Source organism: Arachis ipaensis, chromosome B01 (assembly GCF_000816755.2).
Source record: "Arachis ipaensis cultivar K30076 chromosome B01, Araip1.1, whole genome shotgun sequence".
In the NCBI taxonomy this organism is placed as follows: domain Eukaryota; kingdom Viridiplantae; phylum Streptophyta; class Magnoliopsida; order Fabales; family Fabaceae; genus Arachis; species Arachis ipaensis.
In genome coordinates, this window is record NC_029785.2 from 125,459,113 (window position 1) to 125,467,767 (window position 8,655).

The window sequence follows — 8,655 nt, forward strand, 5'->3', positions numbered from 1 at the left end:
AACAGAAGAGAAACAGTTAAAGAAATAAAAAAGAGAACGGGTTGGGGATGGAGAAGGGAAGGGAGAAGGTTGGGGACGGAAAAGAGGAAGGGAACAAATCTACATTACTTTTTTTTTGTTTAAAATGACATGGTTTAAAGATTTTGATAAATAAAAAATATTTTTGGGACTATTAACTTCAAAGGATAAATTTGAGTAATTATTAATTTTAGAAATTACTTTAAGATTTAAGTATAATTTTAAAGACTACTTTAAGACTTAACTCAACTCTACAAAAAAATAATATTTTGGATGGCAATTGTATTTTTCTATAATTGAGGGCCCGTTTGGAAAATTCTAGAAGTAGCTTTTTTTAACTTTTGACTTATGAAAAGTAGTAGTATTAATGTCGGGTGCAATTTTCAAAACCAAATTGCAACTTTCTAAGAAGTTATTTTGGAGCTTATAGAGAAGTTAAAAAAAATGACTTCTCTCATAATATTTCTACTTTTCATTATATTTCTTTAAAATAAGTACTTTTAGAGTTAAAAATCCAAACACAAAATAACTTATTTATAAGTTACTTTTAACAGAATCATTTATTATTTAAGTTATTTTATCAAAAAGAACTTAATTAAGTTAGTTCCAAAATAATTAATTGAATGGGTATTTATTGGGATGCGGCATCGCAGAGATGAAAAGAATTAACAGAATGGGGGTGTGCATGTAGTCCAAAATATAGAAAGGAGGCGTGTGAAGGAAGACAGCACATGAGATGTGGTAAATTGAAGAGTCAGCAATATACTATCGGTATCACCACTTCACTCACTTCCAGCTGCCTCTTTAGTCGTCTTCACCTTCCACCATCATCCAATCCATGTAACCAAAATTAACTTAGCATTCAATTCAATGTGCTTCCTAACATTACGTGTATCCCTCTCATTGTATATATATTGTACTTTACCTTTTCTCTTCTTACTATACTACAATATAAATAGTCCCCACCTCTACTCCCTCCTTCCCTTTTCTTTTCTCTTTCTCTTCCTCTGTTTTTTCGTATATTCTGGGATCAATCCGATCCTTCTAATTTTCGGATTTTCCCTTCTGTTTTTCTTGGTCTCCTCCCCCTGTATTTTCACTTCAATTTCTGCGGTGCCTCGAACCAAATCCAACCATGGAAGAGAAGGTACTCCACTTCAATTCTGCAAATTAAAAACTGCTTCAAAATTAAGTTGTGACATGTATATATAATTCAATTGATTGAATTTAATGATGCAGGTGACGATAATGAGACTCAAGGTTGATCTTGAGTGTAACAAGTGCTACAAGAAGGTCAAGAAGGTTCTCTGCAAATTCCCTCGTGAGTCTCCTCTCCTACTCGTTCAAGAGCAATTTAATTTGAAAATTTAATTCATTATTGAGATATCAAATTGAGTTGATTTGTTTCTTTGGCGTTTGAACAAGAGAAATTCGAGACCAGGTGTACGACGAGAAGAACAACATCGTCACCATCACTGTAGTTTGCTGCAACCCCGAGAAGCTCAGGGATAAGCTCTGCTGCAAAGCCTGTGGCACCATCAAGAGCATTGAGATTGTCGAACCTCCCAAGCCCAAGCCTCAGCCCGAAAAGCCTAAACCCAAGCCCCCGGAGAAGCCCAAGGATCCAGAGAAGCCTAAGCAACCGGAGAAGCCTAAGGACCCCGAGAAGCCCAAGGAACCACCCAAGCCCAAGGAACCCGAGAAGCCCAAGGAACCACCACCAGCTCCGGAGCCTGCTCCGGAACCAGCTCCTGCTCCGGTTCCAGTTCCGGTGCCAGTACCCGTGCCGGTTCCTGCACCTGCTCCTCCACCAGCTCCGGCTCCTGATCCTCCTCCACCTCCGGCTCCGGCTCCAGCACCTCCTCCTCCGTGTGAGCCCGTTCCGGTGTGTCCACCGGCACCACCACCGGCGGTGGTTCCAATTGGGATGTGTTGTGGGCCATGTTATGAAGGTCGGCCCGGTGGGCCGTGCTTTCAGGGGTACGGGGGGCCGCCATCGTGGTACGATGGGTATTACGAGAGGCCCGTGTATGACAGTTACGGTGGGGGCAGGCCGTGTTACGTGAGCCGTTGCGATGAATATTTCTGTGAAGATAACACGTCAGCTTGCTCCGTCATGTGAGATTTTCTGCGCTATTCGCCATCCTCATGCCATGCATCTCTCTCTCTCTTTCTCTCTCTCTTCAACCAATTATTTCTTTCTTTTTCTGGTTATCATTACAAATTCACGGCGAATAATGAATGAATGTGAAAATATTGAAGTCACAGAGAATAAGAGAGTTACTCCATGTAACTCGTCATTCTAAAATATACAGTGTATACCAATATATATAGTAGTAGTAGTTTTAATATCATACATAATTTCTTTCTTGATTTGTTTGTTTGTTTTTTCTTTTTTCAACTTGTTTCTAGTTTTCTAGTGTGTGTATATATATAATAATAATAATTTTTGAACGACGATAACGTCTAATAATTGATGAATACTAAATATTTTCGCTTGAACAAATTCTGCACTACTGCTACTAGCTAGGGAAGCATGATGATACGATAGGTTAGTGAATTAATTAATCGTGTTGACAAATTAGGCGAGTGATGGAACTATATAGCTATTCCGGGAAGTGCATTTATTTGCTTGTAAGCAAATTAAGGGTGAAGTGTGGATTTATTTGATTTACTCAAAAAGAGAAGTAGCTTTGGTAGTGGGGATTGAAATAGTGTGTGTACACGTTGAAATGTATTGTACTTTAATTTCGATGTTATTGGAAGTAATTGAACAACTTTCTAACCACGATCCAACCCACTAATTAATGCACTTTAATTACGTCATTGTCTCCCTTTTCTCTCTATTTTTTTCTTTTCTGTGCTAGCTCCTTTCTATGATCATTTACTTATTATCTAGAAATTTTACACTTTACTACTATACTACTATACTACTAGTGAGTTATCATTTTTCTGTTCGTTGTTGCTGCTTTTCTTATTATTACAATACATAGCTTATATAATTTGCTAGCTAGAAAAATAATAATAAACATTACTATTAAGATTATTATTGCAAATTAAACTTGTTCGTTTGAGATTAATAATGTGTTATTGAAGTGGGAATTTGGAATAGGAATGTGACAAATACGTGAGCTTATGAGGGGTACGTGTTGTTTATATATTTAGAGAAATAAAAATAAGGGTTGGCCTAATATGCTTTAGTTGGTATTGAGGAGTGACCTCAGTAGAAAATGACAACTTGACAACCATGATCCTCTTCTTTATTTCATTGCGATATTATCATTATCAGATCCATGCATGAACCTAGCTAACACACAATAATACAAGGGCCGATCATTCGTATTTTATTTATTAATAATTAATTTTCTAAACGGTTCCGCTACGTTACCAACAGTATATCTGCCAACTTCTGCTAACTCTTATTTATAATTGTGTTTCATGAAAATGTGTTCGTAGATGTGTCTAATAAAAATATCTTTTTTATAGTATTTTCTGGATGTGTCTCTTTATATATGTATTTAAAATATATTAATTATTAGACACATCCACAAACACACTTCCATAAAACACAATTATAAATAAGAGTTGGCAGAAGTTAGCAAATAATATGTTGGTACCCTATACTTTTCCTTTTCTAAACCATGCATTGTAAGCTCACTTATTACAAGAAATTAAGGCTATTCAAATCAGTCATATAGTTAATTTATATTCTAAAGACATTGGATAACAAAAACTTTTTTTAATTCACTTCCTTTAGAAGTGCAAGGTAATTAAAATAAAGGAACTTTTACACATACAAGTTTAGTTTAGTTAGGGGATCGGATCTATTATCAGCCGACATTATTCCCTTTATTAGTTTGGCATTTCCATAAAGTAACATTAGAAAGTGTGTTTCTTATCAAACAAGGGAAAGGGACATTGTAATGTCAATCCAGAGATACAAGTTGCTTTCAGTGAAAGATACTGTATAGTTCAATTATTGTCTTAATTTGCAAAATTTTTATGTGATTCTCATCGACATTCATAGCTGTGCCAATGCTTTTATATTAGGTGGAGGTCCAACAGCTGAATGGCCGACTAGCAGCTCTCTCCAGATTTTTGGCAGGATCAGCACTAAGATCCCTTCCGCTGTTCTCCCTACTGAGAAAGGGGCACCAGTTGGAGTGGACTCCCGAATGCGAGGAGGCGTTCCAGGAGTTCAAAAAGTTTTTGAGCCAGCCTCCTATCTTGACCCGACCTATAGCCGGAAAAGACCTCATCCTATACCTCTCCGTGGCAGACAGGGCTGTCTCAGCAGCCTTGATAAGAGAAGAGGAGGTCAGGCAACACCCAATCTACTTCATCAGTAAAGTTCTACAGGGCCCTGAGCTAAGGTACCACAAATTAGAAAAGTTCGCCTACTCCTTAGTAATAGCCTCTCGAAGGCTACGGCCTTACTTTCAGGCTCACACAATAAGAGTCCGCACGAATCAACCCATGAAGCAAATCCTCCAAAAAACGGATATTGCAGGAAGAATGGTACAATGGGCAATAGAGCTCTCCGAGTTCGACTTAAAGTATGAAACTCGGACGGCGATTAAAGCCCAGTGCCTCGCCGACTTCGTTGCTGAATATGCAGGGGATCAAGAGGACAAACCAACTACCTGGGAACTCTACGTGGATGGGTCCTCCAATAAAACAGGAAGCGGCGCAGGCATAATATTGGTAGATGAAAGGGGAACCCAGATAGAAGTTTCCCTCAAGTTCGAATTCCCAGCTTCAAATAATCAGGCAGAATACGAAGCCTTGATCGCAGGATTGAAGCTGGCTGAAGAAGTCGGTGCTACGAAAGTGATGGTATACAGCGACTCCCAAGTGGTGACCTCTCAAATAAGTGGGGAGTACCAGGCAAAAGACCCAACTATGAAAAGGTACTTGGAGAAAGCCTCGGAACTCTTGGGGCGCTTTGCAGAAACCGAGGTGAAGTACATAACTCGGGATCTAAACAGCAGAGCAGACGCCCTACTTCACTCGATAGTCACCTCCCTCACACGTTTGGGCCAACCAACGCCATCCGGCCCACCAATCTCTGGTTACCCACCGTAACAGGTGGTATCTATCTGAGTTTCGTAGATATATAGCAACCACCAAGCATCAAGATTATTAATGATGTGGATTTATATATATTAGTTAATCTTCGCGATTTATATATATAGCAACCGCAAGTCATCCAATTTTCCATTCTCCCTCTTTTTCCTATGATATCTACTAGTACCACCAGGCATCCAATATTAGAACAGATTTATAACTTCTCATTTTGAAGCTATACTTTCGTTTTTAACCTCAACAACCGATAGTGTGCATGGTTACTTGTATTATGTTTGTTAGTAAAAGGAAAACCCGAAAAGGATAGTTTTATCTATTTTTCAAACCATCTGTAACCCTAAGTGAAACTCTTTTTTCTACTCATTTTTATGTATTATAGATATATTTATTTGTATTGTCTCCTTCTATTAAATTAAATTTTAAAAAAAATATGACATAATATAAGAAAAATCAACCAAACTCAAAAAAAATTTTATTTAAAAGAACACCCTAAAAATATAATCATTTATATTAATTCCTTTTGCCAACTTAAATTTTTTGAAAAAGTAATTGTATGACATCATTTTTTTCGAAAACTAACATTAATAAAAGATTTCACGAAAGAAAGATTTCTTTTTTTTGAAAAAAGATGAAAGTAATAATATAGAGTTTAAAGTTACTATTAGGACCGTCAAAATGTGTTAAACCTATCAGGCCAACCCATTTAACTGTTTAAACGAGTGGGTATTGTCTCTAAAATTATGTTCACTTAAATTTCGAGTTGAATCCGATTAATCCAAAAAAATGACAGGTTAAACAGGCTATGGGCTAAATGGGTAATCCATTTATTTTTTTAGACATTTTGTTCTTAAAAAATAACATTTTTAGCTAATATTTCTTCCAATCCAACTCATCAGCTTAAAAAATACTATTTGGTTTAAAAGTATTATCTTTTGCCAAAATATTAAAAAAAATAAAAGGATAAACGGTCAGTCCATTTAATCTATCATACTGATGATCATAAACGGTTTGAACTGAAAAATTATGACTAGTGAATAAAGTGAACTTAAATGAATCAGATCTAAATGACCCGACTGACTCGTTTAACAGCCCTAGTTGCTATACATATTATTGTTTTTATTTTTATGTTGAATCTATTAACAGAGCGATGATCCCGTTTAGGAGTGTTCATAGATTAGATCCGATCCTCAGTGTTTATTCGAATCTGAATCGAAAATGGCGAATATTGATCCGATCCGCAAAACTATCAGATTGGATCGGATCCGCACATTAATAAGATCGGATTGTGGATTTCATGTAGGTATTCGCATATTCGCGTATCTGCAAAAATAAATAAATAAATAAGTAAATATTATTTTTATGTTTTATTTCAACTAATAATTATTATATATATTGTATTATTTTATTTTTATTATTTAAAAAAATATATTTAATAATATTTTAAGAGTAAATATATTTAAAAAAATGAAAAAAATTATTGACATTTTTTTATAAAAATAAACTTTTAAAATATTTTTATGTTTTATAGATATATTTAAGATTTGATCTGTAAATGTGCGGATTGGATCGAATTGGATCCAAACCTAAAAATAACATATATTAAGACTTAGTTTGGAAAAATTTTTACTTTTCAAAAGTAGTTTATAAAAGTTTACTTTTAAAAGATGGCTTTTTAAAAGTTGTAACATTTATGTTTGGTAAATCAAATTAAAAATAGCTTTTAATAAACACAAGTAACAATAATTGTATTTGGTAAAATAGTTTTTAAAATTTAAAAATACTATAATGACATAAATACAAGCATTACATTTAAAAATTAGTTAAGATATGAGGTTTTATTAGACTTTTAAATTTTAAAAAGTACAAGTTAATTTTAAAAAATTCTATCTTAAGTATTTTAAAAATATTCAGATCTTTTAAAAATTATAAATATAAGTACATAATTATTTTAATTTACTAAATACAAAATAAAAAATTTTATCAAATTAAATCTAAATTTAATTCAATCCGATGATTTTAATGTGAATCGAACCACAACTCCGTTCATCCCTAATTGCGTTTAATAACGAGCTTAATTCAAAGGATTTGTACTTTCGTAGGAGAGTTTGCATTAATGCAGCTTAATATGGCAGGGCATGCAGTCGCATCATGGACAGCATAGAGTCCATAATTGATGATAATGTCGAAACTAATCGAATTGAAGGAGAGTAGTCATGCATCATCATCTTGTGTCGGCACCGTCCCCTTTCCATTTTTCTGACACATCACACATCCAATTTTATATACTAAGAAGAATTAATTTCAAACTCCATGTGATTATTAGTAGTAGTTAACTTTATGGCATTGTATAGTATGTTACTAAAAGCATGAACGTGGTAGTGTACTACAACCCATGTAACTCATGATTTAATTAAGTAACTATTCATGTGGGGCTACTCACATGATTATCATGTGCATGGTACGAGGAAGATCAGATCCATAGGTTCAGGGTTAATGCTGGTGGTGATTAACCCGGCCCCCCATAAGTACGACAAACCTCAGCAATTATATATTCTCTTGCATATATATGCATGCATGCTTGCCTTGAAATATTTGATGAACTGGAGAAAGAGAGAATAGTATACATATTACAGATATAATCATTTATATAATTTTTTATCAGTTTAAGTTGTTAGAATTAATAATTTTATGGTATGATATTAAAATTTTATGTTTAAAAAAGATAATTTTTGAAATGAATAATTTAATGACAATACTTCCACAGAATAACACAAAGAATACGTAGCCAAGTTAGATGACTAATCCGTCTACATGCATGTGTATCGGTGTAAGAAACTCAATCGGATAGACTACTCTAAATTTTTTAATAATTTGATTCAAAGAGAACAGAAGCTAGCGTTGATTGATATATTATTAATAATAATTAATGTTTATTTGAAGAATCTGAAACTTGAAAGGTAATGGAGTAGCTAGGAAAATTCTTGGGGGTAATAATTAGTAATTCATAATTTTATTGGATAATGTTAGGTAAACAAAAAAAACAGTCAAAACTTACCTTATTTAGCATTAATTAATTGTCGCAATAATTAATGAATGTTAAATAAAGTAAATTATGACTGTTTTTGGTTGATTTTCTTTGGTTACCAAACATTTCGGAATTTTATTTTACAAATAATGTATGCTACATTTTGTTCGAGAGGGTTGTCTTTAATTTATGACGGAACATTTCGGACCCATCCACGCACCTCATCATCCAAAGGCAGACAGTACCCAGTAGAAAGTAGGAACACCGCGCATAGTTATCGATCCTTTGTAAAATCAATTAAGCTCCCACCCACATACATTGCTGTCAAAATCAGATACATATTTTTCTGCTTTGGCCCTTAGCTCCGTGCAAATATGTGCTATTGTGCTTGATGCCGTGATATGTCGTTTTAATTTTGGAAGTTTAAACAAGTCAAACATTCTTTCATACATTACAGACCTGAATAAGTTAGTTACTTGCAAAAACTAAAATGAATATTAACCAATAAAATATTAATTTATTATTTG

At 34.3% G+C, this 8,655-nt stretch overlaps 1 protein-coding gene across 1 annotated transcript; it reads left to right on the plus strand.

Moving 5' to 3' along the window:
- On the plus strand, positions 703–2,393 carry LOC107636824 (protein PYRICULARIA ORYZAE RESISTANCE 21). Its single transcript, XM_016340303.2, has 3 exons — positions 703–1,165; positions 1,258–1,339; positions 1,446–2,393. The coding sequence occupies exons 1-3, from the start codon at positions 1,154–1,156 to the stop codon at positions 2,138–2,140; spliced, it is 789 nt and encodes a 262-aa protein (XP_016195789.1). The 5' UTR covers positions 703–1,153; the 3' UTR covers positions 2,141–2,393.

Excerpts from the sequence above, each read along its gene's own strand:
- LOC107636824 (XM_016340303.2), top strand. Across the intron at positions 1,340-1,445 it reads GGTTCTCTGCAAATTCCCTC|AAATTCGAGACCAGGTGTAC; the intron begins GTGAGTCTCCTC and ends TTTGAACAAGAG.